Source organism: Balaenoptera borealis (genome assembly GCF_965194805.1).
Source record: "Balaenoptera borealis genome assembly, chromosome: 3".
NCBI classification, from domain to species: Eukaryota; Metazoa; Chordata; class Mammalia; order Artiodactyla; family Balaenopteridae; genus Balaenoptera; species Balaenoptera borealis.
This window is the reverse complement of record NC_138866.1, coordinates 86,906,188-86,932,467: the sequence shown is the minus strand read 5'-3', so window position 1 is coordinate 86,932,467 and position 26,280 is coordinate 86,906,188. Positions and strand designations below refer to the sequence as shown.

Below are 26,280 nucleotides of genomic sequence, written 5' to 3'. Positions count from 1 at the left end.
GAACATGTCAGTATGAAGGCCAAAGGTGAGAAAATCGACGAGGTACAACCTGAGCAGCCATCCTGCATCTCTGTGCATTTTTGCTATAATGCTACATCATAAGGCTACTTCCATAATATTCCACTGCTTTTTGATGTGGATAAAACAAACAATAATAAACAAAACTTAAAAGTCAACAAACTACTGGTCAAAAATACTTTTCCATTTAAAACAGTTAATAAAGATGTTGTCCCTTTGATGATTAACGGCAATACCTTTATGTGAATGGACGATATTAAATACTATTAACAAAATAAGATGGCTTTCTAAACACAGTATTGTTGATTTGGTAAAGGGACCATCTAATTGTTTTTTTGTTTTTTAATAAATTTATTTGTTTATTTCATTTTTGGCTGTGTTGGGTCTTCATCGCTGCGCGAGGGCTTTTCTCTAGTTGCGGAGAGTGGGGGCTACTCTTTGTTGCGGTGTGCGGGCTTCTCATTGCAGTGGCTTCTCTTGTTGCAGAGTGTGGGCTCTAGATGTGCGGGCTTCAGTAGTTGTGGCTCGCTGGCTCTAGAGTGCAGGCTCAGTAGCTGTGGCACACGGGCTTAGTTGGTCCGCGGCATATGGGACCTTCCCAAACCAGGGCTCTAACCCATGTCCCCTGCACTGACAGGCGGATTCTTAACCACTGCAACACCAGGGAAGTCCCCCTAATTGTTTTTTAAATAAACTTCTTACTCTGAAATAATTTAGATTTATAGAAAAGTAATTACCCATTTCTCAATTTCCCTTAATGTTAACATCACATTAGCACAGTACATTTGCAAAACTAAGAAACCAACATTAGTACATTAACTAAACTCCAGACTTACTTAGATTTCACCACTTTTTCCATTAAGACCTTTTTCTGTTCCAGGATCCAATCCAGGATACTACACTGCATTTATTTTATTTTTTTACTTTATTTAATTTTTTACTACATTGCATTTATTTAATTTTTTACTACATTGCATTTAAGTACTCAGGTCTTCTTAGTCTCCTCTGGTTTATAACAATTTACCTTTGTAGCATGAAAGCAATAAACAAATGAGTGTGGCTGTGTACTAATAAAATTGTATTTGTAGACACTAAGACTTGAATTTCTTACAACTCTCCCATATCATAAAATATTCTTTTGAGTTTTTAACCATTTTTAAATGTAATGACCGTTTTTTGCTGATGGGCAGTTAAAAACAGGCAGGAGGTTGGATTTAGTTTGCTGACCCCTTCCCCAGAGTAATTTCCAAGACAGGAATGTACTTAGTTAAAAAAAAAAACAAAAAAAAACCCTCAATACAACTTATGCTTGTTTCATATAGCTTACAATGGATTTATTCCTATGAAAAACAACTGAAATTTCACAGAATCAACTAGTCATAGTAGTTGAAGAACAGAGAATGAGGATGAGGAGTAGAATTAGGCAGCTGGTATGTCACCCTAGAAAGGAGAAATTCTCTTAAGCATCTCCATTCCTTCCCACCTTGCTCCATTTAGGGCAGGATAAGTGCAAAGAAGAACTGGAGTAGATATTAGTTAATTGATAATATAAAAATAGCCTAATACAGAAGAGCAGAAAGGGAGAACTACACTAGGCAGGAAAAAGGAAAAAGCTTATATACGTGCTTCTTGGGAGAAGAGAAGAGAGCAAATTCATCCCATTATTTATATACTGGGCTTGTAATAACACAATTGCAACAGCAAGCCTCTTGTCCCCTTCCTTCCGTGTTCTACTATGCTCCTCTAACCATCCAGTGTTTCAATAATACCTTCTGACTGCCCTCAATGCCACCAAGGTAGCTCACTCAGGCCTGCCATCTTCCAGCAATCTACCCCCACGTCTCTTCAAGGAAGACTGCAGACAGGCAGCAGCCATTCCACTTTACAGATTCAAACAATGATGCCCTCAACATCACGCTGCAAAATAGTGAAAGAGCGAAGAATGAAAACCTGGTTTCCTTAACTTCTAGTCCTTTAGATGAGATGCTGCCGAAGACCAAGAAAAATATTTTTCACTAATCAATCTCTCTTAACTCTAATAAATCACAAGATTTTATACAAACCACAGCTAGTCAGATATTAGATTATAGTGTATAAAAAATGAATGTCCTAATGACTAGTAAACTTCAGACAAATTCCCTCCATTTCTAGCAGGACTTTCATAATATATATCAACTGGAATTGGATGAACTAAAAGAATTTGCCACCCCCAAAATATGAATCAAAGTAGTGGCTAGTGTTTCATTTCTGTGTTTTAAGAAAGGAATTCAGAATAACAAAGACTGATAATTATGGAAAATTTTTCTCAATTTTTTTCTATTTCTCAAAAGCATAAAATAGGAAATAATTGATTTTCCAGTAAAATGATCATCCACTTTACAACCTGAGAAATAAATAGCAAAAATTATTTTTAAAAGTCAGGTAAAAGATATTTAGCTCAAAATTAGTTTTAAGAGTTGAGGTTATACTTTTGTAAATGTCTAATTTACTCAGCAGTAAAGCCACTGCAAGTCACTTTTAAAATTAGGCAGGCTAAAATACTTAAAAATATAATGTTTTATAACAAAAATACAAATTTTAACTTCTAAATTTTAAGATTTATAACAAGAACATATTTTAAGTATTTTTAAAATTTACCTTTTGTTCCTGCAAAAACTGGTCTGCTAACTTTTTAATATTTTCTTCATGCTGTGCTCTTAATTCCTTGATCTGTTGTCCACACTGAAAACTAAATTACAAGTCATCCTTTTAGACTATTATTTTGGATTGATTCTCAAAGATGTCTAGAAGTTGAAAACATACATTTATAAGGATAAAGCATTCAGTTAGCAGGGGAGTGGGTAGGGAGGGACAAAGAGCAGACATAAAAATAGCTCAGTCAAAATTCTTACAATATTTGAATCTTTAATAGAGGATAAAAATATTGATAAAACTAATTAAAAAACAGAAATTAGAAAGATGAAAATTTATTTTTATAAGTTGTATTTATAAAGAAACAACTGTCAAAGTCAACTTCAATCACAGAAGAGAAAAACACTTTAAAAGAGAAAACTGTAAGACCAATAATATAGTAATAGATAAGAAAAGCTAGAATTATAAGAGTTGATAAGGAGTGGCAGCAGATGATTCATCAAATAGTTAGTACTTTCAACACAATAATAAAAGCCTAAACCATAAGAAGAGCAAGAATGGAAGAAACTAATAAAGAAGAGAGAATGCAACCAGCAAGAGAAAATGTGAAGGAACAAAACACATAAAGATTGTGAATTTCCACTGGACAAGCAGTCAAAAACAAACAGATCATTCATGCAAAAAGAAACAAAGAATACATACACAGAAAAATGTTATCTTCCACCATTTAAAATGCAAATTAAACTTCTTATATGTATATATAGTACTATCTTATTACTATACTAGCAAAATTAAGTTAGAATTATAAAAGCCAGTGTTGGTGGGGCTCCAGGGAAACATTTACATTATAAATTAGTATAGTCATTTTACAAAGCAATCTTTCATATATGTGATAAGAGCAACAAAATCAATAAAACATTCCACCTCAGAAGTTCTATATTTGAGAATATAACCAGTGAAATAATGTAAGAGGGAGAAAATGCTTTTTGCACAAAGATTTTTATAGTTGATAGTCATAACAGTGAGAAAAGGAAAACTCCTACAATGGTCCAGCAGTTGGGAGAGATTAAACAAGCTTTGGTACACTAACATGCTGGAATAATATTTATTTAATCCTAAAGATATATGTAAAATTATTGAATACTATTAGATTAAAATACATATATGTAAGTAGATGCATATTGATAACCTACAAGAGTAAGAACTCAGAAATGAATAAACAGTTTAAGATACAGTGAATCTTTCTAATTTTTGGTATGTAGACCCAAAAATACCTTTAACTGTAAAACTGATTTAATACACAATAAACCCTTTTAAAGAGTAATTCTAGAAAGGCCCCTAAGAGGTTTCCCAACCGCATCACCAACAGTGCAGAGGTGTAAGCAAGGGGACTGAAGTGCAGAACAGGAGAAGCAGCTGGTGCTTAGTCCCTCAGCTATTCTGGGGACATCTTCCAGTGCCAGCTTTATCTTCTGGATTGACCCTCAAAAAGAACCACAGAATCTTCTTTCAGTCTTTGCCACATCTAATTCAATAAAACTCAGACCTTGAAAGATTTTCTGTCTCACAATGAACTCTACTACATGGGTAGATTCAACAGATATTTTCATGTTGTTCAACATATCAAAATAAAAGAGAGTGATTTCAAAGAGGCATAGAAAGATAACAGAAAAGGAATTTAAAAGACCTCGTGAAATGAAAGAAGAGAAGAAAAACAGAAGCCAGAAAGGAAGAAATGAATTGAAAGTTGGACAAATATTCAAGATTCATAAATATTTGTTGCATGTAGCATCTTACCTCTCATATTCTAACCTCTTCACAAGGTAAGTATTGTTCTTCCTATAGTCCTGGAGCTGGTCTTCCTGTCGAAGAAACTCCTGACGAAGCTCAGCGAGTTGCTCTATCCACAGAAGGTAAAAATCAAAGGAATGAAGTTTACTTTATTGCTTCCCATTGAGAAGGTATGGGATTTTCAAAAATTATACACAGGAAGTTAAATTTATATAATAAGTACCACATTTAACTGCCTTTCATACACATGCATGGGCAATAAAACAAGATAGCCTCAATGGCTTTCACATAAATCAGAAATATTAAAAAATTACACCTCTTTTCACATTAGGTAGACAGTATGCTAAGTTGTGGAAATAGTACAAAAAGAACTACCTATCTCTCTAAACCTTACTGCTTTATAAAAGTAGGGAAAAAATCATATTTTTTAGATGTATTGGCTATAGGTACAGAATTCAATTCATTCTAAATCATACTTGATTCCCAAATTAAGTACCAATCATTTTAGATCTCATCTCTAGTTCTGCTACTGAGGTTTAGGTCCACATATACCAAAATTCCATTTTCAAAGCTTATAACCTCCAGACTAGAGCTAAAAGTTTTAGCTGTAATGAATAACATGAAATTTCAAACTGGATAGTAAATTAAAAGCTGGACCAGATCCGCTTTGGGAACCTTTAATCCATAATCAGTGGCCCCACATTTTCTAGTCACTCCCTCTTCATCTAACCCTACAAATAAAAGAAATTCAGCCAGAGAAGAGAAATGTCAGTTTCTTGGATAGAGGATTAAAAAATTAGCCAACAGCCTTAGCAGTTAAGCAAAAGTAATAGTTAGGAAAGTTTTAATTTTTATAAATGGGAACAGAGGTCTATTCTGTATAAGCAATAACTACTTATTAAGACTAAAGTATAATATCTAACCATAATGTACAATATTATAACTATAACATAACATCTACTTTTCATAGAGGGCTTACAGAATTAACCTTGTTACTTTAAAGGCACTCAAAAAATGCTTGTGATGTAAGTTTTTAAAAAGCAGATATAAGCATATATTTATAATATAAAATATATCCATGTAAAAAAAACAGATGAGAATAAAAATATATCAAAATGCTACCAGTGATTACACTTAGTGGTGGGATTCTGAGCATATTTTTTCCTCTACTTTCTAAATTTTATTGGGGAATCATAACTATGGTGATGACAAAAAGTAAAAATGTTAAAGTCACATGAACGTTTGCTGAAGTATATAAAGTTTAACAATACGCATAACAATAGTTATTGTATAGTATTAATAACCAAATATGAAAAGTAAATGATTTATATAAAATGCTTATAGGTAACAAATATGCTTGCCTATTCAAGCCACATTTTTATTATTATTTTTTAAATTTATTTTTTAAATTTTATTTATTTATTTATTTATTTATTTATTTATTTATGGCTGTGCTGGGTCTTCCTTGCTGCGCGCGGTCTTTCTCTAGTTGCGGCGCGTGGGAGCTACTCTTTGTTGCGGTGCACGGGCTTCTCACTGCGGTGGCATCTCTTGTTGCGGAGCACAGGCTCTAGGCACACGGGCTTCAGTACTTGTGGCATGTGGGCTCAGTAGTTGTGGCACACGGGCCCTAGAGCACACGCTCAGTAGTTGTGGTGCATGGGCTTAGTTGCTCTGCAGCATGTGGGATCTTCCCAGACCAGGGATTGAACCCGTGTCCCCTGCATTGGCAGGTGGATTCTTAACCACTGCACCACCAGGGAAGCTCTATTATTTTTATTTTAATTGAGATATAACATTGTGTAAGTTCAAGGTGTACAACATGTTGATTTGATTCACTCACGTATTGTGAAATGATTACCATCATAGCATTAGCCAACATGTCCACCATCTCACATAATTACCACTTTTTTTGTGGTGAGAACATTTAAGATCTACTGTCTTAGCAACTTTCAAGTATATAATACAGTCTTGTTAACTATAATCACCATGCTGTATATAGATCACCAAAACTTATTCATCTTATAACAGTTTGTACCCTTTGACCAACATCTCATTTTCCCCACACACCTCCCAGCCCCTGGTAACCACCATTCTACTCTGTGTCTATGAGTTTAGTCAAGTCACATTTTAAATTTCTCTTCTTACTCTATTAATTCTCCAATATACAAACACGGTTGATTTCTGTAGTTTTTCACATTACTCCCACCCTAGATAAAAGTAACAAATCTGAGGTCAGGTATCCCTGAATAACACATTCAGCTTGCTATCTGATCCCTGGTCCCATCTACTAAGAAATAGAGGGCTAGAGGTAGCAGAACTCTGGCCTCAGCTATGGATGTTGAGTCTACAGAAACAATGAGATCCCAGCAGGAGGCAGTGACAAAAAGCCTTGTAGTTTACAGACAGTGTTAGCCAGTTCCCTGAAGCTGTACTCAAGAAGGAAATATTTTAGAACTGAAAGTTACTACAGTTAAAAAAAAAAAAAGAAAAATCAAATCAGCACTACCTAGTAGCTATTAGGGAATGGACCTCAACTGGTGGCCAGGACTCATTCAGGCTTCTTTTTCCTACACATTAAACTAACTGAAGCAGCTAAGTTTACCTTCAGAATGAACCTGAGGCTTAGTATGATTTTAAGATTTGGGATGGCTTCTCTGCCTCCCCACAAAGTTTCTCACTAACAATATTTGAAATACCTTTATCAGGAAATAAAGTTTTCACATTTAAATGGAGATAAAAGGCTTAAAATTCAATTGACAGAAAAATAAAACATCAGTACGAGTGAGTTCCAGTCCATGTAAAATATCAGATTCTAACCTATTTGAATACAGGGAAAGGATTATAAAGCATGCAGCAGATTGGTGCTTTGAGTGGGCCAAAATAAAGACTTGAAAGGGGAAAAGTAGAGTTCTCTGGTAGTATAGTGTTTAGGATTCAGTGCTTTCACTGCAGTGGCCAGGATTCAATCCCTGGTTGGGAAATTGAGATCCCGCAAGCCGCGTGGCATGGCCAAAAAAACGGGGGGGAGGGGAGTAAATAGATCAGAAAGCAAAACTAAAGACAAAATTTTCCTATATCACAATTTTACTTTCAACTGATTGCCATGTGTTTTCTTCATTTTGAACCCAGAGATACTCTGTGTCTAGTGTGGCTGCTCTAGGTCACCACAGCAGGATGCTCAGAGTAACTTACTTACATTCATTCATTCATTCATTCATTCATTTATTTATTTATTTATTTATTTATTTATGGCTGTGTTGGGTCTTCGTTTCTGTGCGAGGGCTTTCTCTAGTTGCGGCAAGCAGGGGCCACTCTTCATCGCGGTGCGCGGGCCTCTCACTATCGCGGCCTCTCTTGTTGTGGAGCACAGGCTCCAGATGCGCGGGCTCAGTAATTGTGGCTCACGGGCCTAGTTGCTCCACGGTATGTGGGATCTTCCCAGACCAGGGCTCGAACCCGTGTCCTCTGCATTGGCAGACAGATTCTCAACCACTGCGCCACCAGGGAAGCCCAACTTTTTTTTTTTTTTTTTTTTTAATTTTTGGCTGCGTTGGGTCTTCGTTGCTGCACGCGGGCTTTCTCTAGTTGCCGCAAGGGGGGCTACTCTTCGTTTCAGTGCACAGGCTTCTCATTGTGGTAGCTTCTCCTGCTGCGGAGCACGGGCTCTAGGCTTGCAGGCTTCAGTAGTTGTGGCACGTGGGCTCAGTAGTCGTGGCTCGCGGGCTCTAGAGCGCAGGCTCAGTAGTTGTGGTGCATGGGCTTAGTTGCTCCGCGGCATGTGGGATCTTCCCGGACCAAGGATCAAACCTGTGTCCCCTAAATTGGCAGGGGGACTCTTAACCACTGCACCACCAGGAAAGTCCCCAGAGTAACTTAATATGAGATCAGGTCCAAGGTCGATTGTGCAGGGTAGTCTAGCTCTGACAGTAGTATCAGGGTATGCTATAGAAAGATATGGCCATAATCTCTCAATTTAACTTCTAGGATGACCTTTTAAAGCCAAAAAATATATATTTACTTCTGGAAATTTTTTATTGCAAATTTTCTTTCAGTAATAGGAATAAAAATAAGGTAAGCTATTCAAAATAAATCAGTGTATACTAGAATGTTAATTTACTTTCTCAGGCATTAAAAACCAACCCTAATCCTTTTATTTCCAAGAAAATATTAAAAGATTTTTTTTAGGATCTTGATGTGTATTAATTCCATTATATCCGACATTAATGTCAATGAAAATAGTCAGATACGGATTTTACTGTCAACTTGTCAAGAAGTTTGTTTCAGTAGAAATAGTTCCCAGGGTGCAAAAGTCACATTAATGAAATTCAATCTCAAGCATCCAAGCTTCAGTAACTGCACTAAAACCAAAAGTTGCACGGTATGAGTTCAAATCAAAGCTTTTTTCTCTGCTAAAGATTATCATCAAAATTTCAAAACATCGCAAGATCTACTTCAACACATACAGCAAAATAAAGATTTTTTACTCAGTAACGTAGGCTGTCATTTTCTCTGACATGTACTAGCAAAAGCCATAGGACTTCTTATTCAACTGATCTATTACTATTTAATAAGAAATATACTTTAATGACAAGCAAAATCATTTGTAAAAATTGCAAGCTGGAAGCAGCACTGACAGTGTGCCATCTTCTGTGTCATACTGTGCACTCCAGTGAGTCAAAAAGAGTAGAATATGGACACAAATGCAACAACAATAAATGTGGCCAACCAGAAAGTAAATTTTTTTTAAAGGATTTTTAAATTTTTAATTAAATAATTAATTAATTTATTGGCTGAGTTGGGTCTTTGTTGCTGCACGCAGGCTTTCTCTAGTTGCAGTGGGGGCTACTCTTCATTGTGGTGCGCAGGCCTCTCATTGCGGTGGCTTCTCTTGTTGTGGAGCACGGGCTCTAAGTGTGCGGGCTTCAGCAGTTGTGGCTCGCAGGTTCTAGAGCTCAGGCTCAGTAGTTGTGGCGCACGGGCTTAATTGCTCCGCGGCATGTGGGATCTTCCCGGACCAGGGGTCGAACCCATGTCCCCTGCATTGGCAGGCGGATTCTTAACCACTGTGCCACCAGGGAAGCCCAAAAGTAAATTTTTAACAGAAAATCAAAGCTGTTCTAAATCATAGATAGTAAAAAATTAATAATTCCTATGTTTGGGTTATAACACACAAATGATACTTCCTAATGGATTTGCTAGGTGAGAAGCAAAACTTACATAAATTACGAAGTCAACTTAGGTTGGCTTCTTCAAGAGGATGTTAAAAATATATTACCTGGGATTTCCCTGGCGGTGCAGTGGATAAGAACCTGCCTGCCAATGCAGGGGGCCCAGGTTTGATCCCTGGTCCGGGAAGATCCCACATGCCGCGGAGCAACTAAGCCCGTGCGCCACAACTACTGAGCCTGCACTCTAGAGTCCGCAAGCCACAACTACTGATCCTGTACACCCCAACTACTGAAGCCCGTGAACTCTAGGGCCCGCATGCTGTAACTACTGAGCCCGTGTGCTGCAACTACTGAAGTCCGCGTGCCTAGAGCCCGTGCTCCACAACAAGAGAAGCCACCGCAATGAGAAGCCCACACACTGCAATGAAGAGTAGCCCCCGCTCATGGCAACTAGAGAAAGCCCGCGTGCAGCAACGAAGACCCAACGCAGCCAATAAATAAATAAATAAATAGATAGATAGATAAATAAAAATAAATTTTAAAAATATATGTATATATTACCTAATTCTATCTAAATAGGTTTAAAATGGTTATAAAGATATATTTATGAAATTAGAGAGCAAGTATTACCCACATATATAAACTTAGAGTCACTGCATGCAAAGTTTAAAATATATAGTGTTGTAATCAAAGGGTATGAGGGAGAAGCGGGATAGTCCTCAGACCCCAAACTCCAAAGGCCAGTGATAGTGTGCAGTAATGTAAGCAGACGATAGAGCTTGTTCTCTTTACCTATTATTTTTCATAAGAGCTTTAGTCATCTCCTATCACTTCATCTAATTGAAAAAAAATCTGTCTTCTTACTTTCTTTCTATCTACCTACCTACCTACCTATCTATCAAATCTGTCTCCAGGTTTCTTCCCAGTTTTTGTTGCAGGTTTCTTTGATCCCGGGGTATCTGAAACGTTAAGTTTGGAGGATCTGTCCAAAGCATCCCTAGATCTGAATGGATTATTTTAGCAGATTGGACACAGTACAGAGGAATCATCCCTAACCTTTTCCCTAGAAATCTGACAGTCTCCAAAGCTACACCTCAATTTTCTTTGAGGATTCTTCTAACATGTCATTGCATGAACTCTGTCTACAGCACAAGATTAAAATGCAGACCTCAAATATTAACTTGCACTTATTATATATAAAGCAATATTAAAAATTTTTCATTATATCTTAAGACAAAAGGATAAATGTTTTGCCATCAGAGGAGCTTTGTTCAAAAATTCTATCTCATTTAGCTGTTTAACTTGAGGACTTCTTAATTCTTCAGGATTTTAGACATTTAGTGACCTTTATATTTAATCTGTAATTAAGTTTCTTACCCTTTAAATGATGTATGTCTGCCATCTGATATGATATGTTGTTCTGCAGTTTAACCTGAAAAAAAAATCATTTTCATTTTACTAAAGAATATGTAGTTTTGCTCATATTTACATTTTTTCCCTCATATTCACTTTGCGCTTGATCATAAGTACAAAAGAAAAATCCTTAAGTTATGCATACCACACCACTTTCCAAAAAGAATTAGAAATAAGTTCTGATTTTGTAATACTCATTTTAAATTTGCACAAGAATATTCATTTTACTTAATATATAGTATAACAATTTTCAAAAGTTTTTAAGTTTGAGTTGAATATTGCTTAATAGTATGTTTTTTCGAAATCTTACCAGAAGATTTTCAACTCTATATTAAGAAAAGAATTGTCTGAATCAATTAATGCCAAGTCAAAAATAATTATTGTTTATCAAGCTCCCACAGGATGACAGATACTACACAGGACCCATTGCTGTAGTCACTGTCCTCTAGGAGCCAGTATACAAGAGCACCAGGAACTTAAACGTGTACCAAAATATGACTCAATTTAAGGCTTACCACTTAATTTAAAAAGTAAGACAAGGCCTTGGATAGCCAGGATATCAAAGAACTACTGTGTCTCTGTTCTTGCTTAAACAGGTTTCACCTAATTGTAAAATGCAACTAAAATATCACTACAAATAGGTTCTCTTGTCAACCTCAAGAGTAACATTATTTTGAAAGATGCAGACTGATTCATACTGATCAAAAGCAGCACCATGAGTGGCAAAATGATTATGCTAAATACCACTTCAATCTCTAAAGAAAAAAACTTTAACTTTTCATCTTGAAATAATTATAGGTTCATAGGAAATTGCAAAGATAACACAGATGAATCCCATATACCCTTCACACAATTTCCCCCAATGGGTACATCTTATACAACTATATGACATCAAAATCAGGAAACTGACATTGGTACAATGTGTATGTATATAGTTCTATGCCATTTTATCATATGTATAGATTCATGTAAACACCATCAAAATCAAGATACAGAACTATTCCATCATCACAAATATCTCCCTCATGCTATCCTTTATAGTCAAACCTATCCTCCTTCCCCACTATACCTGATCCCTGGTAACCACTAATTTGTTCTCCACTCTGTAATTTTGTCATTTCAAGAATGTTATATAAATGGAATCATATAGTATGTGACCTTCTGAGATGTTTTTCAATCAGCATAATGCATAGTTGTATACATCAATAGTTCATTCCTTTTTATTGCTGAGTAGTATTCTGATATGAATGTACAATAGTTTGTTTAAGCATTCAACTACTTTAGAACATTTTGGTGGTTTCTAGTTTTTGGCTATCACAAATACAGCTGCTATGAAAAATTGTGTACAGATTTTTACATGAATATTAGTTTTTATTTCTCTGGAGTAAATGCCCAGGAGTGAGACTGCTGGGTTGTATGGTAAGTCTATGTTTAGTTTTTAAAGAAACTGTCATGCTATTTTCCAGAGTGTCCATGACATTTTCAGCTACGTTCTAAGAACTTATTGTGCCAAGGTACTGGATGGGAAAGTATAAAACAATCAGAAAACATGAGAGCAGTCTCAAAGAATCAGTAGGCAAGGTAGCACCTAAACTAGTATAATTACTGTAGGATTTCAGAGATGATTCCTACCTAATATGATCAGGAAAGTTTCTTGGAAGGGGTCTTATCCGAATTAGGCATTGAAGGCTAGGTAAAACTCTAAATAAGTAGAAAAAAGCATTTCAGATAGAGGAGGTGGCATAAGAAAAGATATAAGAAAGCATGAGACATATATGAAGACCCCACCAAAGCACTGTTTGGCTAAAGCACATGATACAGGGAAAACTATAATAATGAAGAAGGTTGGGAAAAAAAAGACTGGAGGGCCCTTCCACTGACATGAAATGTCCAGACTAGGCAAATCTATAGAGACAAAAAGTAATTAGTGGCTGCCAGGGGCTGAAGGGAGGAGGAATGAAGGGTGACCTCCTAATGGGCGTGGTGTTTCTTTTTGGGGTGATAAAAATGTTCTGGAATTAAATAGGGAGATGGCTGCACAACTTTGTGAGTATACTAAAAACCGCTAAATTGCACACTTAAAAAGGGCAAATTTCATGGTCTTTGAATTATATCAATATTTTAATTATATCAATTATATCAATATTTTATAAATTATATCAATATTTTAATGCAAAAAATAAAAATAAAAATGCTGAGGGTACTATGGGGCACCATATAGGAAACTGGGGATAAAATAATGGATAAACACTAGGCACTCAAGTTTACTATTTAGAAGACACAGTCAGGTAAACAGGCAATTATAGTAAAATAAGTGCTATTATTGGATTCTACAGATGGCAGAACTTAGTAAAAGCATTTAAATCCAGCCTTGGGGGAATGAGAGGAGGTTTCTGGAGATGATGATAACTGAAATAAGTCCAGCAGGAAGAAGAGTGCTTAGCCAGGTGGAAGTAGGGAGAGGGTAAGGAAACATGTGTCAAAACTTAGAAGTGAAAAACACTGCACATCACAGAAACTGCAAGCAGTTCTAAGCAGTTTTAAGCTGGAACAGAGAGTTAGGGGGAAATGACAAGAAGTATGTCTAGAAAGATAAGCAAGGTCCACATTACGAAGCGCCTTGCCAAGGAATGGGGATACATTCCACTGGCTATGGTCAAATTTTAAAGGACTTCAAACAACGTAATGAAACCCAATTTGCATTTTAAAAAGTCAATCTGGCTTCAGTATGATGAGTGGACCAGAGAGACAAGACTAGAGAGACCAGGTAAGATAGTAGGAGAATGGGGGACTACTGTTGTTTTTCAAGTGAGAGAAAATGTTCCTTTAAGCCAGGGGTGGGCAAATTATGGCCTGTGAGCCAAATCTGGCCTGCTGCCTGCTTTTGTATGGATGGCAAACAAAGGATGGTTTTTACATTTTTAAATGGTTGGAGAGAAAAGCCAAAAGAATATTTCATGAATTATATGAAATTCAAATTTCAGTGTCTATAAAGTTTTATGGGAAATAGCCCCACCCATTTATTTCTATATTGTCTATGGCTGCTTTGGAGCTGCAGTGATTGCAGAAAAGATCATATGGACTGCAAAGCCTAAAGTATTTACTATCTGGCCCTTTAAAGAAAAAGTTTGCCGATCCCTGGTCCAAACTAACAGAACGAGAACAGAGAGATAAATACATGTGAGAGATATTAAAAGGGAACAATGAATAGTCTAACTGATTGATTAGATAGAGGAGTAAAAGAAGAAACATTAAGGATGATGTTTAAATTTCTAGAGTAAGGGGACTAAGGTAAGACTGCAATACTCCACGATAGGGAAACACAGGAGAAACAGACTTGGGATGGGAGGGAGAAGTGGGGACATGATTCTTTTTCAGACTTGGACCTACTGAATTTGAGGCACTTGTGACACACCCAAGATATCTTTAGTAGGAAGTTGGACATATGGGTTTAGAGCTTGGGCATAGATGATTTGAGAGTTATTCGCATACGGATGGCGATTAAAGCCATGGGAGTGAGATCACTGACGAAAAGCTGCAAGAGGCAGCAGGAAAAACTGATACCAACAGCTATGTGATCTGCTGACTACTAAGAACTGCTCTCTAATAACTTCTAATTAGCCTATGTCTATTTTCTTTCCTGTTTCTTTTACAGTAGTCCCCCACCCACCCCAATCCGTGGTTTTGCTTTCTGTGGTTTCAGTTACCAGCAGTCTGAAAATTCCAGAAATAAACAATTCATAAGTTTTAAATTGCGTGCTGTTACAAGTAACGTGATGAAATCTGGGGTGACATGCTCCGTCCTGCCTGGGATCCCTAACCATCAACATCACCTGCTCCTAACATCCAACCACTCACAGTGCCATGGCTCGATGATCCAAGATCACCCAAAGTAAGTGATCCTCCTTCTAACCTATCACCAAAAAAGTCAATAGTAGTTTAATGCTACGTCATTCATCTCATTTCATCTCACCATGTAGGCATTTTATCATCTCACATCCTCAAAAGAAGGGTGAGTAAAGTACAAGATATTATATTTTGAGAGAGAGAGAGACCACATTCATGTAACTTTGATTATAGTATATTGTTATAATTGTTCTATTTTATTATTGTTGTTAATCTCTTACTGTGCCTTATTTAGAAATTAAACTTTATCATAGGTATGTATATATGTATGTAAAAAACAGAGTATATATAGGGTTTAGTGCTATTCATGGTTTCAGGTATAAACTGGGGGTCTTGGTATGCATCCGCCGTGGATAAGGGGGGATTATTGTATTTTCATGATCCAATTTCTTTTTGCATTTTTTGCCCCTCCAAAGAACATAGCCATCCTTTATTTTTGTTTTCAACAAGTTTGCATTACTTTGTTTTTTATCCATTTTTATGATGCTCTTCCAGCTTCCTGTACTCTATTTTAAATTTACTTTTGAAAAAGCTAGAGATGCTATTCTTTTTTTAAATTATTAATTAATTAATTAATTTTGGCTGTGCTGGGTCTTAGTTGCGGCATGCGAGATCTTTAGTCTTGGCATGCGAACTGTTAGTTGCGGCACGCGTGTGGGATCTAGTTCCCTAACCAGGGATTGAACCTGGGCCCCCTGCATTGGGAGCATGGCGTCTTAGCCACCGGACCACCAGGGAAGTCCCCTATATCCTTATACTCTTTTTTTTTTTTTATTTTTTTATTTTTTATTTATTTTTGACTGTGCTGGGTCTTCGTTTCTGTGCGAGGGCTTTCTCTAGTTGCGGCAAGCGGGGGCCACTCTTCATCGCGGTGCGCGGGCCTCTCACTATTTTGGCCTCTCCCGTTGCGGAGCACAGGCTCCAGACGCACAGGCTCAGTATTTGTGGCTCACGGGCCCAGCCGCTCCGCGGCATGTGGGATCCTCCCAGACCAGGGCTCGAACCTGCGTCCTCTGCATTAGCAGGCAGACTCTCAACCACTGTGCCACCAGGGAAGCCCCCTATCCTTATACTCTTAAAAAATTTTTTTAATGGAGGAGGGGGAGTTCAATCTACAGACTACAAAAATAGTAAAGGATATTATGAGTAGTACTACTTTATTCTTATCACTTTAATTTTCTCCTCAATCTTTTTAATTGAGAATGGAGACGCTGATCCCAATGGCTCATATATAAAGTCCTCACATTTCAAAAGCTGCTCTGGAACAATATATTTTACATGGTATTGAAGAGAAAATCACAGCTTGTCTAAATAAAAGCCTTTCTTAATCCAAATAGAATGAATTTATTTCCCACCTCATTCTTTTGCCATGCAAGGATTTTCCAGTTAGCTTCTCAGACCCACTTTATGGCATATTGTTTCCTTGGCATCTCATGTTCTCTATTATTCCTGTCAGTCTTTCTTCACACAAAAATCTTATATTCGGTGTTCAGTATTATCAGCAGGTACCAGTTCCCAATTTCTCTCACTTCCTATTAACACTAGTTTCATTGCGCTGGTTATCTCACCTTCCATATGCCTTTGAACAGAGGCATCACAGATTTGCTCATAGATCTCTGGTAGATCATTAAACCCAGAAGTTTTCTTGCTTCTACAATAATTTTATTATGTTGCTCAGTTTTAGAATCAGATGTCTACTACTAAATTATCTGTTCATCTTTTTGACACCACAATATTACAGGCATCTGATATCTCTTCTCTCCACATATACAACCCAATCCCCAAAATTCTTATCTAGCTCCTAAAACAGTTTGACAAAGAATTCCTCTTTCAATCTTATCCTTTTAAGGCAATCTGAATGTGTTTTTACCTACCATGGCACTCCCTTGTATTTTTGCAAAATCTAAGAATGTAAAGCAGTGACTTAATTTTGGCTTTAATCTTATGTTTTCTACCATCTTGGATCTGTTTAAAGACTTCTTCCACTTGGTTTCTGATTTTTAATGCTTCCTTCAATGTCTTCAACCTGTTTTTCTTTACTTTTGTGCTTTTCATTAATCATTTCTGCATATAGATAGGTCTCTTTAGTTCTTTAACTTCTTTGGGTTCAACCCTCTGAGATCCTTCATTTCTTTTAATACTTCCACCACCTCCTCGCCTTCAAAAGGAAGCTGATCATTCCTCCTCATAGTTTTAATTTCCTTGTGTTCTACCAGGAATTTGCTTATGTTCTAAATTACTCTATCAAAACTTCCGAGCTGTTGAGAAATTAATTTGAGTTCTCACTACTGCATGATTGGAAAAAAGGTATTTCACTTTACCACATATATGCTCTGTTGAACTGGCAATGCTACAAAATACAGGTGGTCCTCTGCACCCACCATTTTATATAAGGAACTTGAGCATACATCTCTGCACAGGGGCTCCTGGAACCAATCCCTTCGGTACCGAGGGACGACTATACTTTCTTTTCTTTCTAAGTATATTACAGACAAGTAACAGTATATAAACCCTAAGAAGTATTATTTAATCCTTATTTTATAAATGGATTCTCATTGGCTTCTTAGGTCCTTTCTTGGTTACTTTCAGACTTTTCCCATAATATCCTTATTTATAATATGCAAGAAAGACACCAAATAATCATTTTCTTTTTAAATTTCTTTGGGGTGAGAGATAGATGTGTTTAGACAGACACACACACACACATACATTCACAAACACAGCCCCATCTCTCTGCCTAATTTACATCTATGGTCAGACAGACTCCAACCCAGATTCGAATATATCCTCCAAACCCCCGCAATGCTCAAAATGCCTTGCCTGGCTTCAGAGTCTACTGGGGAAAGCTCATATTCAGTCCTTTCAAAAACAAAACATTCTTTTATCACATGCAGCCCTATTTCCAACCAGAATGTCACTTTGTCTCTTTTCTACACCCAAGGTTTATCAGAAATGAGAATTCCATGGGAACAGAAACTGTCTCTCGTTCATCCCTGTGTCCAGTGTCTGGCATACAGCCTGACCGCAATAAACACTCAATAAGTGTTTGCTGAATGGCTCCTTAGACTTTTGTGTTCCATATTCTTTGTACTACATGCTCTCCTACCTGAAGCTGTACTTTATCCTTATTTGTATAATTCTAATTATCCTTCAATACTTCTGAACTCCCTCATTTATTTCCCTTTGTTATCAACTTCACTGCTGTAGTTAGGCTTTACTTTCCCTCTCTCCTTCTGTAATACTTGTTTCTCCGGGATTTGGAGTCCATCTATAATAGGCCGATTATCCATGCTTCTTTTGGCCTTTTCCATGTTAATCTCTCCAAATGTGTTTATGATCCTTCCTGCAACCTCTTTTTTCCTTCTTCTTCTGAGGCATGTGTTCTTTATCTCTTTTTTTCAGTAAGAATTATCCTCTCCTGATATTTTCCTATAGCACTTCTTAGAGCTCACCCTCAGCTACTTCATCTATTTTCCTCTAATCTTTGTTCCTCTAATACCTAAAACTTAATCTTTATATTTCTACCCCCTCTTTCTGAAGCTCTCTTAATGCTTTCCCCATCCCACACGGCTACTGTGAATTAAGTTTGGCAGCTGTTACCAGCTCACTTGCTCTGCTTTTCTTTTCATTCTGGGACCTTGAAAATGGCTCAGCTGTGCACGCTTCACTTTCATTATGACCTGTTCTCAGGCAATCAGCACAACTATGACCACTGATCCCAAAGATTATATACAATTGGCTTTTTAGAGATGTCATTTCTGGCTCCTTTTTCTCCACACTAGAAACATTTTTCCTGATTATATCTCATACTCAGATGATCTCTGGAAACAATTCTATTTTCTGTAACATAATTGCCAAACCTGGCTGATGCTCAGAATCACCTGGGGAGCTTTAATAAATATATATCCTTGCCTCCCCAACCCCACTCCAGTCCAATTCAGCAGTCTGGGGATGAGTCCAGGAATCTTTTTTTCTAAAAAGCTAAAGTGATTCTGATAAGCAGCCATGTTTAGCAATTACTCATCTATAGTATGTCTCTGGCTGGCATCTATACCAGCTGGATCAAAATGGAGTATCATTGGGCTTCCCTGGTGGCGCAGTGGTTGAGAATCTGCCTGCCAATGCAGGGGACACGGGTTCGAGCCCTGGTTTGGGAAGATCCCACATGCCGCGGAGCAATTAGGCCCGTGAGCCACAACTACTGAGCCTGCGCGTCTGGAGCCTGTGCTCCGCAACAAGAGAGGCCGCGATAGTGAGAGGCCCGCGCACCGTGATGAAGAGTGGCCCCCACTTGCCGCAACTAGAGAAAGCCCTCGCACAGAAACGAAGACCCAACACAGCCTAAATAAATAAATTAATTAATATTAAAAAAAAATGGAGTATCATTAATAACTAAGTATTAAATGCTTATTCTGTGCCAGGCCTTGTGCTAAGTGCTAATCAAATATTATTGCATTTAGTCCCCACAACCACCTCTGAGATGGACTCTCCATTTCACAGATGAGGAAACCATGCTCTATATCATATGCCTATGGTAGATTCTGGATACTCTCCCAAGTAGTCCCAGACCAAAGTCTGTGCTCATGACCATCATGCATATACTAGATCAGTAGTTAGTAGGTGTCTATAACCTTTTTTTCTTATTCCTCATACATTGCACATATATAATTCAGTCAACATTCCAAACACACTTGCAACTTTTAGTTGATCTGTCAAAGAATTAGTCTCTCTTGAAGCAAGTTTTAGTTTAAGCTATACCCAGTTACATTTTTAAAGAGAATAAGATAAGCAAGGTCTTTGGTCTTGGTTGGCTACAATGAATCACTACAAAGGTTTTTTATTCACTCTTTTTTTTTTTTTTTTGGTAAGTCATTTATAATACATTTACTGAATATGCACTATGTGCTAGGCCTGAAGATACGAAGTATTTGGTTTTGGTCTGTTAAGAAGAGTCACAAAAAATCACTAAAGTTTGTTTATTCATTCATTCTGTCAGCCTGTCATAAGGAAAGCATTAATCGAACACCTACTAAGTGAAAGTGTAGAAGGCCTAGAAATACAGCAATATACAAGAAACAGGAGAGAGGTCTGGATAAAGGATACACATTTTGGAGTCATCAGCATAAGTGAAGTTTTCTGAGTGATTATGATTACTTAGGAAGAGAGTAGAATGAGAAGAGGATCTCAAATAGAAAACTATGAACTATAACACTTAATGATGAATAGGAGAGAAGCCAGTAAGGGAGACTAAGAACTGAGAGAAGAAAAACGGGAGAGTCTAGCATGATGGAAGCCAGGAGCACAGTGCTAGGTAAAAAGATGCTGAGAAACTAGGAATAGGGAGAGAAAAATGCAAATGTGAACAAAGACAATTCTCTGTTCAAGAAATGTGATTGGGAAGGGGAAGAAAGACTCAAGTATATTTTAAGTGCTGAGGAGCAAGTATAGGTAAAGGGATTGAATATAAGAGGGAGACTGGATTAATAACAGGACGAGGTCTTTGAAAAGGTAGAGGAGATTGGACCCTGAGAACAGGTGGAGAGGCTGGTCCTGGAGAAAGGATGAACCCTTCTTTATTCTAACAAGGAGGAAAGACATATGGGTGGAGATGTAGGTATGCCTGCAGATTTGGTAGTGTAGTAGTTCCTGTTCAATTCTTGGTCAAGCGGGAAACAAGATCATCTGTTGAGCTCAAGGAGAAGAGGAGTTTAAAGGGAGGCAGGGTCTGAGGAGGGTAGAAGTTTCAAAGTTGTTGGAATGAGTGTGTTGACTAGACATATGTCATTTGTAAGGTGCTGTTGAAAACCCAGTTGGGGTAGCTGATCATAAATTTCTGTAAGTACCAGTCTGGTTATATGAACTTCTCCAGCTGCACTTGAAATAGTCATGTAAAAGAATAATGGCAAGAAACGAAAACAATAGACCATTGAATCTTAGCTGTATAGAGAGGAAAGTAAAGAATGAACAGGGATACTGGAAAGGAAGAAGAAAAGGATCAGCAGTCTAGGTGAAGTTGAAAAACAAGTATAGTTTGTTCGGCAGTTCTAATCCTTTTTTTTTTTAATATATTCTCCCAAGAATATGCATGTTTGAGGTTCACAAACTTTCAGTTTCAAGGATTTGAAATCTTATGTCAGGTTCATGTTACAATGAATTAATAATCAAGGCCTTTGGTAGTCATTAATGTTGGCAAATGTTTCTAGCTCTCATCCCAGGCACTTTGTAGGATTGCTCCTCCCCATTCTTCCGAAATTGGGTTAACGGAGGGGCAATGAAATGTGAGCAAAATGACAGGAATCGCTTCCAGGCATAAGCAATTATAGGGAGCACAGTTCACTACTCTCTCATTCTACCAAAGCCACCAATGTTTCAGATGGCGGCTGCTCAGTCCTCTAGGGTCGTAAAAGGACAGACACAGAGCAATGCCTCCAGTAGACCCACAAAGGGCATGATGAATGAGTGATCAATTTTAAGCCACATAAGAGGATGCAGATGGAGGACTATGAAAGGGAAGGAGAGAATGAGAGATAGGTAGGGAAATCAAGGCAGATTTGGAAGGGAAAGCAAGGCAGACCTGGAAAGTAAGAGAGCAAGAGTCTCCTCCCCACCTGCCATATCCAGCCCATAAGACATTTCCATTTGCACATCCACTAATCCCTGAAACTTGAAATGTAAAAAAATCAAAAGAGTTTCTCCACAAATTAGCACCCTTTCTCAACTTTCCCATTACTTTCAGTGGCATCATCATCCTTTTGGTTCTCCTGCCTCTTACCTCTTCTCATCCTATTCACCAGTCCATTAGTGCCTACAACTACATGCCTTCATATGCTGCACAAGCTATCACCAAGTCGGGGGAATTCCCTGGCGGTCCAGTGGTTAAGACTCAGCACTTTCACTGCCGTGGGCCCGGGTCAGGGAACTAAGATCCCACAAGCCTGTGCAGCATGGCCAAAATAAATAAATAGATAAAATAAATAAAAGCTATCACCAAGTCCTGCCAATTCTTCTGCAGTTTCTCTCAGATCTGACCCTTAACTTATTCTGTGTTCATGGCAACCACCTACATGGAGTATTCTCAGCTAGCTGCACTAGAATATAAGCTCCATAAGAGCAGAGAACTTACTTGTTTGGTCACCCCTGTATCCCCTGGAATACTGCAGGCACTCAACATTATTACTGAATAAATAAATGAAGATATCTAATCTATCACTTGTCTTTTCCCACTTTTATTTATTTCCTAACCATAGTGAGAAACATCTTTGGAAAAACTTTGTTTTCCATCATCTTTCTTCTAGTCAAGATCTAACAATAGAATACTACTGACCCTAGCATAGACTATAAAATTCTTCTACTGAGGATTTAATGCCTTCCATAAGGTGGGCACCACTTTCTCTAGCCAGTTATCAGAAATGGTCACTTTGACATAGTCAAGTTAGTTTTAACCATCTCTAATAATTAAATTCCTCTTTCCTATGCCCATTTATCATTAGCAAATGGAGTGTCCTTCCCTTTCCTTTTTACTACTACAAATTACATTGCCTCCTTTAAAATCAAAACCAAAACTTAAATTGATTCTACAGTAGCATGATGTTAGTTTTTACAGATAAAAATGTCATTACATTCACTGTCCCCCATCCTTCCAACAAGCTCCCAATTTTTTATGCTATTAGGCCCTATTCATACCTTCCACTTCCAGGTCCCCTCTAATTTAGTCATGTCCAGCTACCTCCTGCCAAGACTACCCACTACTGTTGCCAAATCCTGGTTTAGGTCTTGAGGGCACATTTAATTTCTTCCTATGTTGATTATTCAGTATATATTTATTGAGTATCTATTTTGCGTAAGTCACTGTTCTAAGCACTGGGGATACAGCAAATCAAAAATAGAAAAAAATTCCTGCTCTTGTTGATGGGGGTGGCTACAATAAACAAAGAAGTTGCACAACACATTAGAAACTGATAACTGCTGTGGAAGAAATACATTAAAGATGGAGAAGAGTGGGGAAGGCCTCAACAAAATGGTGTTATTTGAACAAAGACTTGCAAGAGTGAGAATTACCATGTAGTTCTCTGGAGAAAGAGTGTCCTAGGCAGAGGGTACAAAGTCCTATCACAGGAGAATGATTTCTATTTCACAGAACAACAAAAGGGCCAGTGTGGTGTGAATGTTGTGAGCAACAAGAAGGGTAGTAAGAGACAAGGTCAGAGGACTGTGAGCAAAGCAGATGGTATGGGGCCTGTGGACCACTGTAAAGACTTGAGCTTTTTCTGCAATTGAGATGGAAGCCACCGGAAGCATCTTGGGCAGATAAGGAGCATGATCTAATTGACATTTTAACATGATACTGTGTTGAAAATGCATTGAAGTGGAAGCAAGGAGAGAAGGAGGCCAGATAAGCCATCACCAATACTCTAGGCAAGAGATAATGGTAATTCAGACTGGGGTGGTAGTAATGGGGGTAGGGAGAAGTGTTTGGATTCTGGATATATGTGTTGTAACCTGGGCCAACAGAATTTGCTGGTAAGTTGGAAGTGGGGTTGAAAAAGAAGGAGTCAAGAAAAACTCCAAAGTTTCTGGCCTGATAAAGGAAGGAGTTGCCATCAACTTCGTTGGGGATGGCTGTGAGTAGAAGATCTGGGGTACGGGAAAGATCAGGGGTTTGGCTTTGGACAGGTTAAGTCCAAAACTATACTTGCCATCCAAGAGTTTTCATATTAAAATTTTTTCTCAAATAAAAAAGAAATTCAGGGGACTTCCCTCGTGGCACAGTGGTTAAGAGTCCCCCTGCCAATGCTGGAGACATGGGTTGGAGCCCTGGTCCAGGAAGATCCCACATGCCGCGGAGCAACTAAGCCCATGCGCCACAACTACTGAGCCTGCGCTCTAGAGCCCGTGTTCCATAACAAGAGAAGCCACGTGCTGCAACAAAGACCCAACACAACCAAAATTAAATAAATAAAATAAATAAATTTATTTTTTAAAAAAAGGGGCTTCCCTGGTGGCGCAGTGGTTGAGAATCTGCCTGCCAATGCAGGGGACACGGGTTCGAGCCCTGGTCTGGGAAGATCCCACATGCCGCGGAGCAACTAGGCCCGTGAGCCACAACTACTGAGCCTGCGCGTCTGGAGCCTGTGCTCCACAACAAGAGAGGCCGCGATAGGGAGAGGCCCGCGCACCGCGATGAAGAGTAGCCCCCGCGTGCCGCAACTGGAGAAAGCCCTCGCACAGAAACGAAGACCCAACACAGCCAAAAATAAATAAATAAATAAATAAATAATAAAGGAGTTCCTTTAAAAAAAAAAGAAATTCATTTTCAGCCAGGGGGCTGGGACAAGGGGAAAAGGGGAGTTTTGTTCATTGGGTATAGCATTTCAGTTCTGCAAGATGAAAAAATTCTAGGGATCTGTTGCACAACAATATGCATACAGCTAACATTACTGTGCACTTAAAAATGATTAAGATGGTAAATTTTATATTATGTGGGTTTTTTTTTAAATTAATTAATTAATTTATTTATGGCTGTGTTGAGTCTTCGTTTCTGTGCGAGGGCTTTCTCTATTTGTGGCAAGTGGGGGCCACTCCTCATCGCGGTGCGCGGGCCTCTCACCATCGCGGCCTCTCCTGTTGCGGAGCACAGGCTCCAGACGCGCAGGCTCAGCAATTGTGGCCCACGGGCCCAGCTGCTCCGCGGCACGCAGGATCCTCCCAGACCAGGGCTCGAACCCGTGTCCCCCGCATTGGCAGGCAGACTCTTCATCACTGCGCCACCAGGGAAGCCCCTATGTGGGGTTTTTAAATCACAATTAAAAAAATTCTTTTACAGACATCATATCCTGCCGTCAAATAAATCTCTAATTGGAGGCATTGCAGGTACCAGAACAATATTTGAGGAGTAAAATGTGTTTTGTTTGGGGGAGGGGCACCATTTAAAGAAGCAAAACCTGTTAAGAAACTTCTCACTAAGCTGTAATATAGTTTCCTCCTTTCCTTCAGTTAAAGTAAGAGATACTGTACGGCATTAGGGCAGCAGCATAAGCTATAAGAATGGGTTATTTATAAGCAGAATATGTATAAGTACTAAACTACCTTGCAGAATTTTGTATGAAAGTTTATATCTATATTCTTTAGTCATATAGTCTTTCAAGTTTTTTCCCAGGTCTTTTTAGTTGGAACTCTCTTTCATCCCTTGATTTTAGTTGCTCTTCTCTGGATCTTTCTTAAAACTTAAATCATGTAATGAATACTGAACAAAGTTTTGCAGGTAAGGAAAGACTGTGATTATACAGAGGCTCAATAGCATATTGCTTAAAAGAACAAGCTCTAAGGTTAAACTGCCTGAGTCTGAATTCTGAATCCATGACTTATTGGCTCTATTACCTTAGACGTACTGCTTAACTTCTCTGCGCTTCAGTTTCCTCATCTGTAAAATGAGAATATTATCTGCCTCATCGGAGACAAACAAATGTTTACAATATCTCCTCCTCCCCTCGCACGTAGTAAGTTCTTCATAAATGTTAGCTATTATTACGTAAAAGAGTAGAATGTCTTCTTTACTGTTCCCAGGACCTAGCATGGCAGTCCCCAAAATTTAGCCTTTTTGTCTAAAGTAGTATATGGAAATTTCACAGAATTTCCCAATATATTACTTTATCCCCACTTCCTTTTTTGATAGCTCAGAGCTAATTATCCTATAAGTAAGTACACTGTGGATTATTTTCTCCTAAATGCTTCCACTGAAGCTTCAATTTTTTCCCCCAATGCATAGTTAATGATCTTTCTGTGGTTTATGCATAGTTAATGATCCTTCTGTGGTTTATCCCCTTCAATAGTACCATCTGTACACTGTGAACTTTTTCTAAATCATTCATTAAAAATGCTAAATATGACCAGTCGCAAAAATGATCTCTTGTCCTCCACTGTTTATTATTCTCCGAGAAAGTAACCATGGTACAGTGGAAAAAATACTGGATTAGAAATCAGAAGACCTAGGTTTTAATTCCAACATTAGGTATGAGACCAGAGGAAAATCACTTTTAAAAGCTTTAGTTTTATCTATAAAATGGGAACTGCAAGCCCTATCTACCTTATGATTTCACTGTAAATATCAAATTAACCAGCCTTTCAGATCTATTATTCTCTATTCTTGCTGCCATTGTTTTAAATTTAGGCCCATAGTTCTTGCCTAAAATTCTGCAGTAACATATTTCCTAACTGATCTTGACTTCAATTTCTTTTCTCTACAATTATTCTCCATACTACGCCCATAATTATATTTTCAAAATACAAATTTGATTATATTGTTCTGCATCGCCAAGAGGGTGAAATTAAACTCCTTAGTATGGCATATAAA

General features: G+C 38.0%; 1 protein-coding gene across 2 annotated transcripts in view; it reads right to left on the bottom strand.

The window, feature by feature from the left end:
• The window catches only part of GOLM2 (golgi membrane protein 2), a 102,030-nt gene that overhangs the window by 53,394 nt on the left and 22,356 nt on the right, over nt 1-26,280 (bottom strand). For both annotated transcript variants that reach the window (XM_082388791.1, XM_082388792.1), the window contains exons 2-4: nt 10,989-11,043; nt 4,447-4,549; nt 2,656-2,746 (exon numbers count right to left, since the gene is read on the bottom strand). In XM_082388791.1, the coding sequence (XP_082244917.1) occupies nt 2,656-2,746; nt 4,447-4,549; nt 10,989-11,043 (249 nt within the window). The remainder of the gene's footprint in view (nt 1-2,655; nt 2,747-4,446; nt 4,550-10,988; nt 11,044-26,280) is intronic.